This window comes from Siniperca chuatsi, linkage group LG14 (assembly GCF_020085105.1).
Source record: "Siniperca chuatsi isolate FFG_IHB_CAS linkage group LG14, ASM2008510v1, whole genome shotgun sequence".
Taxonomy (NCBI): domain Eukaryota; kingdom Metazoa; phylum Chordata; class Actinopteri; order Centrarchiformes; family Sinipercidae; genus Siniperca; species Siniperca chuatsi.
In genome coordinates this window covers 29,277,335-29,294,253 of record NC_058055.1, presented here as the reverse complement: position 1 = coordinate 29,294,253, position 16,919 = coordinate 29,277,335, and the positions used below count along the sequence as shown (strand labels likewise).

Genomic DNA, 16,919 nt, shown 5'->3' with positions numbered 1-16,919 from the left:
CCGCTGGCTGTCGAGGTGGTGTCCAGCAAACAATGTCGGCTTTGGAGATAAGTGCCGGACTTTCTGGTGAAGACCTGGTCTGATTAGGAGAGACAGTATTTATCCTACTTTGGATGGAGCATCTCTCATATCCAGAAGTCTGACCGAGTTTATTAGTGGACCTACCTCCTTAATGATGGTGTTTGCCCCCCGACCACTTAAATTAATAAAATTAAACTTGTACATAAAAACCTAAACAAAAACACTGAAATAGCACAACAAAATAGGAGAATTAAATGTGGACTCTTAAACATCAGATCACTGTCATCTAAAGCTGTACTAGTGAACGATTTAATATGAGAGTATAAAACACAAAAACTCCTGGTCTAGATGTCTATCTGATATTGCTGTGGCTAAATTTAAGGAAGCGATCCCATCTGCATTTAATTCAATGTTATGTCTCAAAATAACAGAGGTCTTCTGTGCAAATCGCAGCCCCTCCCAAATTGACCATCTAGTTGATAGTGCTGCAGGCTCACTGCAAACAACATTTGACTCTATTGCTTCTCTAAAAAAGAAGATAATAAAACAAAGAAGGTTAGCTCCATGGTCTTCTTCTTTTCCTTTCAGCTGTTCCCTTTCAGGGGTCGCCACAGCGAATCATGTGCCTCCATCTAACCCTGTCCTCTGCGTCCTCTTCACTCACACCAGTTAACTTCATGTCCTCTCTCACTACATCCATAAACCTCCTCTCTGGTCTTCCTCTAGACCTCCTGCCTGGCAGCTCCAGCCTCAGCATCCTTCTACCAATATATTCACAGTCTCTCCTCTGAACACGTCCAAACCACCTCAATCTGGCCTCTCTGACTTTATCTCCGAAACATCTAACATGAGCTGTCCTTCTGATGTCCTCGTTCCTGATCCTGTCCGTCCTCGTCCCTCCCAAAGAGAACCTCAGCATCTTCAGCTCTGCTGCCTCCAGCTCTGCCTCTTGTCTTTCCTTCAGCGCCGCTGTCTCTAAGCTGTCCAACATCGCTGGTTTCACCACCGTCTTCAACACCTTTCCTTTCATTCTTGCTGATACTCTTTTATCACACAACACACCTGACACTTTTCCCACAAATTAAAGCAAACATCTTGAAATCTTGAAAGGAAATGGCGTTCCAAGAACCTGGAAGAATCTCGTTTAGTCTGGCAAGATAATCTTAAAAGATACAGGAAGGCCCTCCGTAATGCCAGAGCTGCTTACTACTCATCATTAATAGAGGAAAATAAGAACAACCCCAGGTTTCTTTTCAGCTCTGCAGCCAGGCTGACAGAGTCACAGCTCTATTGAGCCATGTATTCTTATAGCCCTCAGTAGCAACGACTTCATGAGCTTCTTTAATGATTCAATTTTGGGAATACTACAGCCCTTTTTCTTTTCCCTACTGCATAGACAGCCCAGTTTTATAAAAAAAAATACCATCATTCCAGCTGTGAAATATCCCTTTAATAACTAACTGTGCTTATAAAACCTGCAACAGCAGAAATTTTTCCCCCAGACCTCTGAAACTGGTGTGACCGTTTGCCACCATTAGCAGGCAGAATCGTTTTAACCCCACTTTTTACCAACTATCAGGTTTTTTGTATTTGAGTGTGGTAATCATTGTCAGACATTTTGATTCTAACTCCCCAAAACAAACAGAATCATCTGGATGGTCTATGTACAAGTTTATTTATATAAAAATAAGAGGCAGGTAAGAGATAGTGGATGGCAAACTAAAGGTGAGCTGTGGTGTGCAGGTAAGACAAAGCACTCTGAAAACAAGGTGAGCTTGGATTGGTCGTCACACGTAGATGTCTTCTAAATCCTCAGACATTTGCTGTGTGCTTGGTGTTTCCATGGAAACAATAGGATTACAGGGAACTGTAGAGAGTAGAACAAGTTAGCATCTGTTAGTATCTCATTCACCTTATTTTTGAATGCAGATGTAAACAGAAGGTTGAACTTCCGTTTTTTGTGCCGCACTTCTGCTGGATTGTTTCCCTGAGCCAACTAACGTTGACTTAACTAGCGTATTTAATGATGTCATGGGAGCACCTCCAAAAAAGGTTGGTGCCACACCCTCAAACTATTAACGAGGGGGAGGATGACATGAAGAAATGGCCTCATGAGAGAGCGAGATCAAAATACCGGTAGCCTACATTAGAAAGGATAAAAGCCGAACGTTACCGTAGTTATTTCAACCTTTATTTGCACTTACTGAACGATTGAATTGTGGAGAATCTAACCGATCTAAAGATGTGAAACGTTAGCATGTCCACATTGACAAAAGTTTAAACATTTATATTTTTATGGACAATTGAAGTAGCTCAAGCGGGCGACCTGGTGGGCTTAGAGGTTTAATACAGACCCAGTGTCTAATTGAGACCTGCGTTATTTGACAAAATGTCATTTTGCACAAACAATTCCGGTTTTCCATAGTGGTCCAAAGAGTTGTCGTGTTAGCTAGCTAATGGCAGGAAGTGCCTGACCGGAAGACTCGCACAAAAAAACGTTAACTGGCTGTGTCCGTATTTCCGTTGAAAATAAGATGAATAGCATCTGTTAGCGTGTGTGTGTGTGTTACCATAAATAGACTCCTCCTCTCTCTCCTGCTTCTCCTCCTCATCTTTCCGTTTTCCGCCATGTTGCATCACCATATAGACATTTTCCTGCAAAGGACCTGAAGCAGGAGAGCAGATTATAATCTACTGACTTCTCATTAATGTTAATCTGCTGAGCTCAGGCTGTCTCTGATTGGCTGTTGCACCTGCTGTCCTCATCCTTTGACTCCTCCTCCTCAAGATGAAGATGATGATGAAGAGTAGCAGCAGGAGGAAGCAGCAGATCAACACAGACACCACCGCACTGCTGCTGCTGTTGCTGTTGCTGTTGCTGCTGTTGCTGTTGCTGATGCTATCTGCTGACAGACAGACACTACTGTTAACTGGTATTCTCAGCAGTACATTACTGTATATATATATATATATATATATATATATATATATATAATTGACGTATTTCATAAAATCTGTGGGGAATCTAATTGTAATAACGTTCCTTCTCAATATGTATTTATATAAATTCCCATTATGGTTCACCACAAAATCTAAATGTTTCCAAGTGAAACTTAACCTTCACGCAGCAACAGTTTGTCTGTATTAGAAAACCGAAGCACAGAAAGTCCAAATGTCACAGTTCGCTGCACGATGCATTCAAACTAAAACAGTAATATTAGAAGTGTATACTGTCAATATGTTGAGGGGAAAAGGGGACGTGGGGGGGTTGATCTTCCTTGTTGATGTCTCTGGACTCACCCTCCACCCTGAGCTCGAAGTCTTTCTTCATCAGTCGTTTCCCACTTTCATCAAACACCTCCAGGGTGTAGTTTCCTGAGTCTGCAGTCTGAAGTCGGCTGAATCTCAGAGAGCCGTTACTCAGCAGCTCGCAGCGTCCGTGCTGACACCTCATCCTGTTGTTCCTCAGTGACACCGCCAGGTGGTGGTGAGTCCATCTGGCGTCCTGGCTGCGCTGCAACACCGCCCTTGAGGTCAGCAGGACGGCCTCACCGCTGCGTGCAGTGATGATCTCTGCAGAGGCAGCTGAGGCCAAAGGTCACACACACAGATCAGCTCAGGTGTCACATGACTGGGGTCAAAATGTATTTAAAGTGAATTATCACAAAAGTGTCTCAACACACTTTACAAAAAAACAAGAAAACAGCAGAACTAAGAAACAATCCTACTGATAGATTATTTAGAAACACAAATTAAAGGTTGAGCTAAAAGATTGAGAACAAAGAAATAAAACCAACAGACTGCAGTGAGAAGATTAAAACAAACAGATGTTGAACCAACAGTAACTTAAATATTATAGGACAAAGAAAACAGGTGAGTTTTAAGTCTGGCCTTAAAGGTTTCAGAGAAGAAATTGTTCTAATATAAGTGGGAAGACTGCGAATGAATCTGCAGAAGCTGCAGAGTGCAGGAGGCGTGCTGGTCTTTATGGTGGTAGTCCATGTAATGCTTTATAGGTCAGGGTGAGGACTACAGCTCTACAGTCTGGCTGTAACGTGATGTACAGCAGGTCAGAAACTGGTCTGTGGTTACTGGGAATGTCAGGGTCCAGATTTGATTTCTTTAGAAGTGGTTTAATAAGTTCACCTTTAGTGAGGTCGTGCAACTGGAAGCAGTTGTAAAAAGACTTGAGAAGGTACAGGATCCAGGAGACCGGTGGTGGGTTTGAAATGAGGGACTCAAGGGTAACTGAATGGAAAGTCCTGTTACCATAGAAACGGTATATGATTGACAGACGGAGACAAACTAAATGTTTCTCAAATAAAACTGCAGATCAAACCGACTGACCGTCACTCTTCATCGTCGTCATCGTCAGGAACAATAACCAGACCAGAACCAACATGACCGCCGTTTAAAGTCGACTCTGCAGCTGCTCTGCGGGACTCTGCTGGCTCCGCCCCCTTAGCTGTCAATCACTGTGAGGAAGAAACACACACTTTCAGTGGTGTGTGTGTGTGATGTGACGGAGGAGTCCATGCAAAGGTTAAACTTAACACAAGAGTAAGTAATTAATTAAAGTCAAATGAACGATGGAGTGAAGATGAGCAGTGGAAGCAGCGCATGGATGTGTGGTTAATGTGCTGTGGAGGTGCTGAAGCAGTGGCGGTTGTCAATATCTGTGTGTTTGAAATATGGAGTGCACCCAGTAATTGTGTAAAATATGACAGAAAATCATCTGCGCAACATATTTGCTTTTCCTACACGCCCCCTCCGCCTGTCTGCAGCTCTGGAGCGATGGAGGAATCGCCCACAGGAGGCGGGTCTGAGCAGCAGTTTACCTAAAGATATGAATGTATGACATAAAATTTTGTCAATCAGCGTCCTCAAATCTAATCCGAAAAGGGAGATTATTGTATCGACCTGACCTCGCTGTCAGACAGCAGGTTAGCAAGAAAGGGAAGCAGCATGGTCCACCAGGAAGGCCTGGATAGCTGGATGCTGTCATGCTAATGTCTTATTTTGCTTTCCTGCTTGCTTTTTAAACAACGGGGACAGATCCAGCATGGACAGTTACGGGAGTGAGGGATATGAAGCACCTGTCTGAGAAAGTGAGGACACATGCGGACACCAGGGCACACGTGGATAATTCTGTCCAGCTAACGTTAGCCACATTAGACAGAATGAACATCGCTACGCAGCTGGACGGCGGCCGCAGGGTCGCGGTGAGGAAACAGTGAGGAGGAGGATAAAAACCAGGCACATTTTATCCAAAATAATCGACTGTGTGAAGTTTTGTGGGGCTTTGAGTCGGCCATAACGGGCATGACTAGGTGTATTTTGTTGCCTCCCTAGACAGCGTGCTGGAGGAGCAACTGCTAACTTACCGTTTGTAAAGGCAGTCAAAGACGGTACAAACCGAGCTGCTGGACTGGAGGAAGCTGATTTTATCGCCATTCAAGCAGACGAGACGACTGACATTTCCACCAACTGCCAGCTGGTGCTTGTGCTGAGCTACATCAACGCCAACATCTGATGTTTAAGAGTCCACATTCGAGTTCATTACCAACCACCGACACCGTCGCTACAGCGCTTCAGATGGACAGTGAATGAGCAGGAATCAAGCCGACGCAGTCAGACTCTGACTGCAGTGTACATGTGTTCATGTTTAGTGTGTGTTTTTGTGCGATATTCCATGTGTGAGACGTCAACTAATATTTACAAGATTGTTTATGTTATTATTTTGGGTATTTCCTTCTGTTAGCTGTTTGTTTTGGTTATCAGGGACCCCACTATTTATTTTTTTAGTATAAGTAGAGCTTCTCTCTCTACCCCTCAGAGCACCGGACTCCCCTGCTTATAGCAACTTAACGCCGCTAACTGCGCTTCATGTTTACGTCTCCTGATCTTCGCCTCCCTGTTGGTTTCCCCGACAAAACAAGCTCCACACGTGCATCTTAAGAAACAAACATTTTCTATTACATGTTTTATACTGAAGTCGCCTGTGTGGGTGACCAGAATAAGGTGTTACTTACTGCTAGCAGTAAGTAACACCTTGACAAACATGATAAAGTGCATCTTATTCTGGTCAACCACACAGGCGACTTCAGCATAAAACATGCATGAACATGGAAGCACCATTTTAATATTAGCCACCTGCAGTAGAGTAATTTTACTCATTTTATATTTTCAGTTTCTTTAATTTACTGTTGAACAATTATTTTATTCCAACATAAAGTAATTATGTTGAAAATATGAAATGAGTAAAATTACTCTACTGCAGGTGGCTAATATTAAAATGGTGCTTCCATGTTCATGCATCTATAATAATAATCCAACATTAAATCAAAAATGTAACACTGACAGCTCAGTTTGACTGTATAGCGAGTACGTTAACTTTTACACATTTTGCTGATAATAGTTTTTCTTAAGTTTTGGATGCAGGACTTTTACTTGTAACAAAGTATTTTGAAATCATGTTATTTCTGCTTTAAAGTTAAAGATCTGAATACTTTTTCCACCTGCAGATACATACATACATACATACATACTGTATATATATATATATATATATATATATATATATATATATATATATATATATATATATATATATATATATATATATATAGATATATATATTATATATATATATAGAGAGAGAGAGAGAGAGATTATATATAGATATAGATATATATAGATATATATATATATATATATATAGATATACATAGATTATATATAGATATAGATATATATAGATATATATATATATATAGATATATATAGATAGATATAGATATAGATATATATAGATTATATATAGATATATATATATAGATATAGATATAGATATACATAGATTATATATAGATATATATATATATATATAATATATATATATATAGATATAGATATATATATATATATATATATATATATAGATATAGATATAGATATATATAGATTATATATATAGATATATAGATATAGATATAGATATATATAGATATATATATATATATATATATATATATATAATATATACACTTTATACATGTATATTCCTGTGTGCACTGACGTGACAGTGAGCAGCTGTAACAAAAGCGTTTCCCCTCAGTATATATAATAAATAAAGTATTTCTGATATATACAGTATAGTGTGCAGGTGCAGAGAGTTTGGTCCTACCTGTCTGACACGTCGAAAAACTAAAATCTGAAAGACGACATCAGAAAGAAAATGTAAAACGATGGCGCCTCAGACAGAGTTATGCAGGAAATGAGATCAGAAACTTCAGCACCCCCTCAGACCACACTGTGTTTCAGTCGGTTCACATGGAGCTACATCTGTTGCCACAGAGACACTTTCAATCAGACTGACAGTGAGTCACTTTCACACACTTCATTCAAATCCAACAAGCTTCACCGGAGTCACACAAAACTGTCAGAGCTTCATGTAAAGCCAAAGACCTGATTCGAACCCTTTAATGGTCCCAGAGGAGAACTGTGGGACAATTATACATCTTTTACATTTCAACAACAATTATTGTTATTAACTGTCCTCACTCTACCGAACAGTTCACTTCAACAACCTGCATGTGTTTTGTCAGTATTTCTTCTACACTTCAATGTGGACACACACTGATGTCATTATTAGTTTTTGCATTCATTCAGATTCGAGGCGCTTGAAAATGTCACGAGGAGAAACTTTTTGTCCTGGACCTTAAGAACATTATCCACCTTGTTTGTGTTGTGGACTTCAGTCGTCTGCTGATTGAAGGAACAACTGATCTCAGTATTGATCCACAGGTGAGTGTTTTTCCCAGCAGGTGGTGCTGCTGCACAGATCCTGGAGGAGGGGGAGTACGGATGGTAACTTCAGACATCTGATGCTCACTGGTGATTTTGCTCGTCATGATTGTTTACGGTGTGATTTTCATGTTCGATATGATCTGCATAGACACACGTTGTTAGTTGGTAGAAATCACTTCAGAAGCGATTCTCTTTCACTTGCTGCAATCTGCCAAATAGTCTCTTCCAAGTGTGTGACGCCCCTCCCGCTGTCTTGCAGGCTGTCCTCAACCTCAGCAGGTAGTTGGTTGAGATGTGAGAGTCGTCAGCTGATGAAGCTTACCTGGACCTGGACCCTTCCTCCAGCTGATGTCCACCCTGCATCACCTCCACAGCACTCATGACACATCCATGCACTGTTTTCACGGCTAACATCGGTGATTTCCACCTTCTCTTGTTCAGCTGTGTTACTTTACTTTTATTAAATTATGTTTGTAAGTAAAAATCCCTTCTTGCCACATTCCTTGAGCCAGTTTGTGACACGACGCTCCCCATCTCTCTCTTATGTACGACGAAGCGACATCACAGTAGCACAAACTGTACGCATCGCGTTGCCATGGGAACCAACATGCATTCAGTTGGTGATGCAGAAAATCGTTTTTCCCGTTTGCTTCAGGTGATATTAACACTTTAAATGCGGCACAGCGGATCATCCAACACTAAGAATAATGGAGGTTCACAAACTACAGACCACTTGGTTGAGGCTTTTAATGCTTGGTCCTGATTTGCTGCCGGTGCCGCAGCTAATAGAACACCGATCAGACAAAAAGTTAAAATATATAATAAATAAATAAAGTAATTTCCACGTGTCCATTATGGGACGGCGTCAGGCCTGAACGCACTTCCTGAGCATCACGTTTAAATACTGGAAGCGTCAGAGCTGTGACGTGCAGCAGGGAGGCGAAATGCGAAGTGGACCCAAATGCAGACAAGGAGGCAGAGCTGGTGCAGACAGATGATTTAATAAAGTTCACAACTGCTTACAAGGGAAGTAAGGCAGGCAGAGACGAACCGGCCAGGTGAGCAGTCCGAACAGGTAAAAGAGTCCAAAAGGTAGAAGACAAAATCACAAGACGTGAAACAGTCCAAGAAAACACGAGGAACAAAGACCGGGACGCTCGACACCCGGTTCAACGACGATCTGACACAGAACAAAGGAAGAACACAGAATAAATACACTTAGGTGAGGGGAGACAACGAGGCACAGGTGGAACCAATCAGGGCAAGCAAACTAATCACAAGCAGGAAGTAAAACTACACAAGACACATGAGGGAGAACTCTTACCAAAATAAAACAGGAAATAACAGAACACAAACCCAAAACCACGACAGAAAGCAGAGATTAGTGTCTGCAGCACTCAGCTGGAGGCCAAGTGGTTTCAGATATTAGATCCAGACTGAACTGGATCTTTGAACACTGGTGACACAGACTTCCTCTTTAACTGTGAAACCTCAGAGAAATCACTTCTTCTGCACTTTCTTTCTTTCTTTCCTAATTCTTCAACTGACGTCACGTGATTTATGTACATATTTATTCATATTCTCTGTACTTGGCTAGTAATAAACCAGAATGATCTTTTAAACTAACAGAATCTCTTAACATCAACATGTTGTCTGACGTGATGATTAAAAGCTCCATATTTTACTCTTTGAACAAACTTTATGAGGATGTTGCACATTTTAAATAATAATTTTCCCTTTGTGATTTAGGACTCTCTACACCTCTGTATTATTTATAATTTTGATATTTTCCATATAACTGTATAATTATTTCACATGTTTATATTAACTGGACCACACAATCACAGACTGACTTTAAACAAGAATCTGAACTGATTCATTACATTTAACTGACTTCTGTCGCCATCTTGTCTGCAACGAAAGGGACATTTAGAAAGAAATAAATACATAAAAAGAAACATTCACCGCTTTAAACTCATGAAACCTGTCAGCAACTTGTGACTGCGACTCTTAATACAGAAGAATCGGCACAATGACAGAAACAATAGTGATAATGAATCAAAGCTCCTCTCTCTGCCGTCACCGCTGCTGTCCTTTATTCAGCAGGTCCAGCTCTCAGAGGACAGCGAAGACATCCGATCCAAACAACACTTACTTAGCTACTTACAAACTTACCTTGACAGGAGATTGGTCACAAATAGAGAAAAATGAAAACAACAAACACACATCCGTGATATCTTAGAGCAAACAAACGGCCTCTGTGGTGGAAAAAGAAGAACCAGGGGTTTTATTTTGAAGGCTACTTCAGGAAGTGTTGCAGCTGAATCTGTGTGACTTAACACAATATGTTTAATGTAAAATCAACGGAAATATTCATTTATTCTCTGGACTCAGCAGCAGCGCGTCGCTCTCAGGTCAGTGTTTGTTTGTTTGACTGTTTATATACACTTTGTTCCTTCCTGATATAAAAGTGTGATTCTGCCTGCAGCAGTAAAATAATATTCTTTATTTCAAATGTTTTGCAGTTTACAGTTTGTTAAGTTTTGTATTTTCACTTCCTTATTCAGTTTTAATTGTCTTTCTTTAGTTTTGGTTACTTTTAGTTCATGTTTCAGTGCGTTTGATGTATTTTTTCAGTTAAAGTCACCACAGGCTCAGTTTTCATTCCAGTAGAGACAAACTGTGTGGCAGGAGAGCGGTGAATTTTAAATTTAGTACTTATTCCACATATTTTTTGTCTCATTATTTGTTGGTCCAGAATTCCCAAACATGGCTGCAAACATCCACCATTTTACTTATTATAAAGTCTGACAAAATTAGGTCTAACAGCGTGGAAATAATTCCTAATGAAAATAATTCAAACATATGAGTTTGTTTTATCTCTTAAAATACGCGAAAATCAGAGTAAAAGTTGCTTAAAACAAGTTAAATTCTCTTTTCTCTGCGTCAACCATCTTTTTTCTTGTAAAGATTTTTGTCACCTACAACAAATAGAGATTTAATTTCATACATTTAGATGAGTGTATCTGGTTTCTGATCAGCTCAAAGATTGTTGGCTTGGTTTTAACTTTAGTAACACGGGCAGCTTCCTTTCTCTTTCATATTCACGCCGTCTCTCTGTCTAGACATGTTATTTTAATAACAGTACCAGCAGTAGTACAGTTGTTGATGGTGTTGTGATGTGTGTTTACATGCACATTATGTAGACAGCACAGAGTCACCACATACAGCTCAGGTTCTTTACTCAGTAGAAAGATATTAAAATGAATCACATCCTCTGTGTGGATATTATAGAAAACACTTGGACACTATACAAAGTATTATAGGAAACAAGCCGGTCATATTTTCTTAATGCAGAGCTGTTCAGCTGTAAAATACTTCTACATTTTTTACTGCAGGCCTAAAGGGTTCCCTGTAACTGTATGAAGAAGGAAAAGTTCAAATGAATGGATCACAAAAGTGTTCAGGACATCCTTCAGTAAAAGTCGGAGTCAGTATTCCTTCTCTTAAATATCAGTTAACTACAAGAAGAAACACGAGTGTCATTTCACAGCACCATTAACTCCACGTTTCACTAAACATCAAGTTATATCACGTTATCATCGTTACAAAGCAAAAGCAGCTCCAGATGAACACATGAATCTACTGAGGGGAGAAAACTGCACAGGAGACAAACTTTGTAATTAATCAATGAAGGTAATGAATAAGATGATTAAGGAGAAAGACAACAGAGTTTAAGTTATTAACTTATGTAATTGACACAACCAGTTACTATATACATTTAAAGTCTCTGTGATGGAAGAATTCACAGCACGTTTAGTGTTTGTGCAGATGATGAGCGGACTGTTTCACCACATTTACAATTTCTAATCAGAATCAGAATCAGAAATACTTTATTGATCCCTGTAGGGAAACTCTTTGTTAATCATTTCCTGTTGCAGTAATTTTGACACAAGAAAAAACACCATGCAGACTCTGTGAGCATCTACAGTTTCACTTCATCTACAGTTTCGCTGCATCTACAGTTTCGCTGCATCTACAGTTTCGCTTCATCTACAGTTTCGCTGCATCTACAGTTTCGCTGCATCTACAGTTTCGCTGCATCTACAGTTTCGCTTCATCTACAGTTTCGCTGCATCTACAGTTTCACTGCATCTACAGTTTCACTGCATCTACTGTGGTGTGAAAAAGTGTTTGCTTTCCCTCCAGTTTTGATTGTTGGCCCTTCCTTGATTGTTTGCACCTGTGTCTCGTTGTTTCACCTCCCAAAGGGTATTTGTGTCGGATCATTGTTGTCCCTGACTTTTGTGTGTGTGTGTGTGTGTGTGTGTGTGTGTGTGTGTGTGTGTGTGTGTGTGTGTGTGTGTGTGTGTGTGTGTGTGTGTGTGTGTGTGTGTGTGTTCGTGTGTGTGTGTGTGTGTGTGTGTGTGTGTGTGTGTGTGTGTGTGTGTGTGTGTGTTCGTGTGTGTGTGTGTGTTCGTGTGTGTGTGTGTGTGTGTGTGTGTGTGTTCGTGTGTGTGTGTGTGTGTGTGTGTGTGTGTTCGTTCATGTGTGTGTGTGTGTCGTTCGTTCGTTCGTTCGTTCGTTCGTTCTCCTGTCTTGCGTGTGTTCCTGACATTTGTGTGTGTCGCCGTTTGGTGCACTTTTCGTTGTACCTGGTTCCCGTGCCCAGTTCCCCGGCAGTCTTACCGTGAGTTCTGTTTTGGATTCTTTGTCTCCCTTGGACCATGTCTGGATTCTGGATTTTGAACTTTGCCTGCTCCATATTGTATTTGGTTAACCTCATTGGACTCACTTCCCTGTTTCCACCACTGCCAGCCGGTAACCCATAGTCTTGTACCTGGACCTTCTATCTGCCCATTGGCCTGTTACCTGTTGGTTGCCTGTCTGCCTACCGGTCTGTCCCTGTCTGTCCCTGTCTGTAAACCTCATCACCCCAATAAACACTGTAGCCATCCAGCTACTTCACCCTCTTACCGCTTCCTGGTCATCTGCATTTCACCCTCATACCACTTCCCTCTTCCCTTCACGGGAAAAACAGTCTCAAAAGGATCCACACGAATAGGTGGAGATTCAGAAATACATTTACATTGAAAAATGCTAAGTTGATGTACAAATGATGATGTACGTGATGTAAATTAGAAGCGCAGATACGGATCCAGATTTACAGATACAAATCACTCTGCATTTATTTGAGCATTGTGTTTTACGTGTTTTATTTTGAAGGATAAACTGAAAGTGAGAAACCTGAAACGTCACCAATGATCCTTCAATGCCCCAGAAAACTGTGACAGTAAATACAGCAGGTGGTCTGATCATCTGACTCTGTTATGACCTGTCAGACTTTATAGACTTTTCATTTTTTTCAGGCTTTTTCCAGAGATACCTTTCAGACTTTCTAACCTCTTTCAGTCTCCAGCAGGTTTTGCGTTGCTCAAACATGGATCCAGATCTGAACATCGTCCTTCTGGGAAACTCAGGAGTTGGTAAAAGTGCTACAGGAAACACCATCCTGGGACGACCAGCGTTTGAGTCAAAACAATCCATCAACTCAGTGACAACACAGATCGCTAAAGAAACTGAAACTGTGTTCGGGAGATTGATCTCAGTGGTCGACACTCCAGGAATATTTGGATCCGAGATTCCGTGTCAGACCGAGTGTCAGGAGCTGAACTCCTCCGGGCCTTGTTTGTTCCTGGTGGTGGTTAAAATAGATCGATTCACCACCGAGCAGAAGAACGCTGTGGAGGCAGCTATCAAAGTCATCGGAGACCAGTGTTTCAACGACTGTTACCTGCTCTTCACAGGAGGAGATAACTTAAATAGCTCGTCGTTGGATGATTTCATCAACGAAAAACGAGATGGTCTACTTCCACCACTCGTTGAAAGGTTTGAAGGGAGACATCATGTGTTCAACAATAAAGATGGTGGACAGGCACAAGTCAGAGAGCTGCTGGAGAAGTCAGGCCACCTCAGAAAAGGTGAGTAATGATCTCATACACAAGATTTACTGACTGCACATCAGTTCATTAGCAGTGTACTCAAATACCAGATGACACGATATTAAAATTCTCAGCAGATCTTTTATTGCCTGCAATCAAGAGCCATCATCAGCATTGTACCGATGTGACTGAGAGGCAGTCTCCCCTCAGTTCTTACAGCACTTTACAACAAACACATGAACTGTAGCCAAACAACAGGAAGTACATGATTTCACTCAAGTTGTTATTCAACCTTTCTTTACTTGCTCGTGCCATTTTCTTCTCTTATCCTCCGTACCCCAAACACATGTTCCTCTCCTTCGCCTCCTGCACACATTTAATATATTCCTTTGTGCAGATATATTAACACACATACGCAGGAAAAGGTTTATAAACTCCTTCACTTTGCTTCTGGATGATTATCTTGCACATTACAAATATTCTTATTCTTCATACTTTTGCACATCCCTGCACAAACTGCTCTCTCATTTAAATATTGTACATATATTTTATCGTTCAAACTTATTAAAAACATTTTTAAAAATGAATGTTTCTGATGTCTCTCTGTTTTCTTTCCTTCAGTGATGTCCGATCCTCCTGACGATCCCATGAGGATCGTGCTGCTCGGTCTACCTGGAGGAGGCAAGAGTGCATCAGGAAACACCATCCTGGGATCAGATCGCTTTGAATCAGTCTGTGGCTTTAATTCAGTCACTCCAAAGACTGTCACTAAATCAGCCACAGTGGAGGGTCGTCAGGTCACAGTGGTGGACACCCCAGGATTCACTGCAAAACGTCTGTCTCCCAGAAAGCTGTTTGAACAGATCATGAAGTCCGTAGAAAAGGCTGATCCAGGACCACACGCCTTCATCATTGTGGTGAAGATAGACAGGATCTCTGAAGCAGAAGTCAAACTGTTGAAGATGCTGCCAAAACTCTTCAGCAGTGATGCTGCTAAGTATACTATGGTCCTTTTCACTCATGGAGATGAGCTAAAAGGCCGGTCCATGGGTAGTTTGATCCAGTCCAACAGATATGTGTCACATCTGGTCTCCAGGTGCGGGGACAGATTCTGTGTGTTTGACAACACAAAGAGAGGAAACAGGGTGCAGGTTAAACACCTTCTGGATAAAATAGACGAGATGATAAAAGATAATAATGGAGAGTTCTACACCTCTGATATGTTCTACAATGCTCAGACCAATAAAACTAAACTTGCCATTAAATGGCATGAAATCGGTCAATGGTTCATACGTAAAATCAGGAATTAGATCGTTGCTCTGGTGGGTATGAGAGGGTGGATGAAATGGATGATATGGATGAAATGGAGCTGAAGGCTCAGTAGCTGTGTGGGATGATGTCGCACTTCCAACTGTCTCCTGAAAATTACATTTATACGCGACTTAATGGTTTCACCAAATATGTTTTAGAGGAAATGTACTTTAGGGGCGGCTGTGGCTTAGAGGTAGAGCGGGTCGTCAGCTAATGAGAAGGCCGGTGGTTCGATCTCGGCTTCCCCCAGCCTGCATGTCGTCCTTGGGCAAGACACTGAACCCCAAATTGATCCCGAGGGCCCTCAGAGTGTGACTAAATTAGTTTCTTTGTACTGATGAGCAGTTGGTACCCTGCTGTGAATGTGATTTGACGTGTACCACTTTGAGTGGTAGAAAGGCGCTATACAAGTACAGTCCATTTACTTGATGTGTGGATTATGGTCAGAGTCAGGTTTTATTTCCAGTCCAGAAAGTGTTTTGTTCTTGTACATCGCAGCAGTCAGAGGTCAGAGTGGATGTTTGGACTTCGTTGTTGGTTTAGATACTAAAACTCTTTGGTTCAGGTTCAGAAGAGATGGTGATTTTGAATCTTGTGCTTCAAGTCAGCGTTGACTTTTTCAGTATTTAACCATAAAGATGTCGATCTGTCCTGAACCTGAACCAGGAGCTGAGAGGATCGAAACCAACAGGAACCGTTTAATCAGGAGTCGAAATTAAAGGAAAACTGAACGTTTTGCAGAAACATTAAAAACGTTTCCACATCATGTCGACAGAAAAGGTAATCCAGACGGCTTTATGTTTCTTTAGTAAGATAGAAATGTCCTTTCCAGGAGACAGTTGGTCCTTTAGTCAACTTTGTAATGATGTTTAGTTGATATAGATTTTTTATTGAGTGGGTTAATTGATTGTTCTGTTTTTAATTTGAATATTCTTGTTTTGTGCTTTTCAGACGACACTCTGTAGTTATGAGTTTCTTTGACCTTTGACCTCTTGTGTGTTTGTCAAATCAGCTTCAGTCAGGAGACATAAAGACACTCAAAATACTGATTTATTATTTACTTACTGCCCATATATTCATTTGTTTTCATAATTGATTGAATTTTGAATATTTGCAAGTTATTGATTCTTGATTTCAAGCTTCTACTGAAAATGAATTAGCCTTAATTAATTAATTAATTGATTAATTGTCTTTCAGTTTTTAAACTGGTTGCTGTTAATGTTCAGTGTCATTTGTAATTTGTTGTATCTATAAATCATTTTGCCTCATTTTAAAAAACGTCTGCAGGAATGAAGTTTAAATAAATGTTTTTAAATAACGATGTCAGTTTTCATCAGTGATGAGCAGAGAATAAATTATGTCAGATGGTAATTATTGATGATTAAACATGATAGATATGATATGATGATAGACGATGAGATGTTTATGTTTCTGATAAATAATTCAGTAACGTGATTTCTGAACCTGTTTAACTTTATTGTATTGGTGGATTTGTTCGACGTGATTCTGATATCTTGTTAATCTGTTGATTAAAAAACATGAACATGTATCTCCACTTGGTTTAGCTTATTTTTTATTATATAGAAATAGACTTTTTTATTGATTATATTATTATCACCTCTCATAGTCTGTAACTAACAAATTAAACTACAAAATACATTGTTGTGATCTGACGGTCCTCGACACTTGACAATGTGTGCATGCATTTGTTACTTCTAGGCTGGACTATTGCAGTTCCATTATGCTGAAATAAGTGTTTTAAGACTCTCCAGTTGATCCAGAAACTTGTACTGACAAGAACCAGGAAAAGAGATCATATTTCTCCAATATTAGCTT

At 40.3% G+C, this 16,919-nt stretch overlaps 2 protein-coding genes across 4 annotated transcripts; one reads left to right on the top strand and one right to left on the bottom strand.

Annotated features, from left to right (window-relative positions):
* Window positions 1–1,287: 1,287 nt before the first annotated feature.
* LOC122888279 lies at window positions 1,288–7,334 on the bottom strand. Of its 2 annotated transcripts, none has more exons than XM_044222540.1 (6): window positions 7,208–7,334; window positions 4,369–4,496; window positions 3,322–3,606; window positions 2,775–2,924; window positions 2,592–2,687; window positions 1,288–1,888 (listed from the first exon to the last, which is right to left on the bottom strand). In XM_044222540.1, the coding sequence occupies exons 2-6, from the start codon at window positions 4,421–4,423 to the stop codon at window positions 1,809–1,811; spliced, it is 666 nt and encodes a 221-aa protein (XP_044078475.1). In that variant the 5' UTR covers window positions 4,424–4,496; window positions 7,208–7,334; the 3' UTR covers window positions 1,288–1,808. The 2 variants fall into 2 exon arrangements, with proteins under 2 accessions (XP_044078475.1, XP_044078476.1); XM_044222541.1 differs by having other exon boundaries at window positions 3,322–3,594.
* Window positions 7,335–12,340: 5,006 nt separating this feature from the next.
* On the top strand, window positions 12,341–16,632 carry LOC122888275 (GTPase IMAP family member 8-like). 2 transcript variants are annotated; one of them, XM_044222532.1, is made up of 3 exons: window positions 12,341–13,136; window positions 13,250–13,811; window positions 14,394–16,632. In XM_044222532.1, exons 2-3 carry the CDS (start codon window positions 13,271–13,273, stop codon window positions 15,080–15,082), a joined length of 1,230 nt encoding a protein of 409 aa, XP_044078467.1. In that variant the 5' UTR covers window positions 12,341–13,136; window positions 13,250–13,270; the 3' UTR covers window positions 15,083–16,632. The 2 variants fall into 2 exon arrangements, with proteins under 2 accessions (XP_044078467.1, XP_044078466.1); XM_044222531.1 differs by having other exon boundaries at window positions 12,342–13,811.
* Window positions 16,633–16,919: the final 287 nt, after the last annotated feature.

Bases quoted from the DNA above. Each gene is read 5' to 3' on its own strand.
- LOC122888279 (XM_044222540.1), bottom strand. From the start codon at position 4,423: ATGTTGGTTCTGGTCTGGTTATTGTTCCTGACGATGACGACGATGAAG. The intron at 2,925-3,321 runs GTGAGTCCAGAG...GTCTGTCAGCAG, and splicing joins CTTCGAGCTCAGGGTGGAGG to ATAGCATCAGCAACAGCAAC. The intron at 2,688-2,774 runs GTGCAACAGCCA...CTCCTGCTTCAG, and splicing joins TCAAAGGATGAGGACAGCAG to GTCCTTTGCAGGAAAATGTC.
- LOC122888275 (XM_044222532.1), top strand. From the start codon at position 13,271: ATGGATCCAGATCTGAACATCGTCCTTCTGGGAAACTCAGGAGTTGGT. The intron at 13,812-14,393 runs GTGAGTAATGAT...TCTTTCCTTCAG, and splicing joins GTCAGGCCACCTCAGAAAAG to TGATGTCCGATCCTCCTGAC.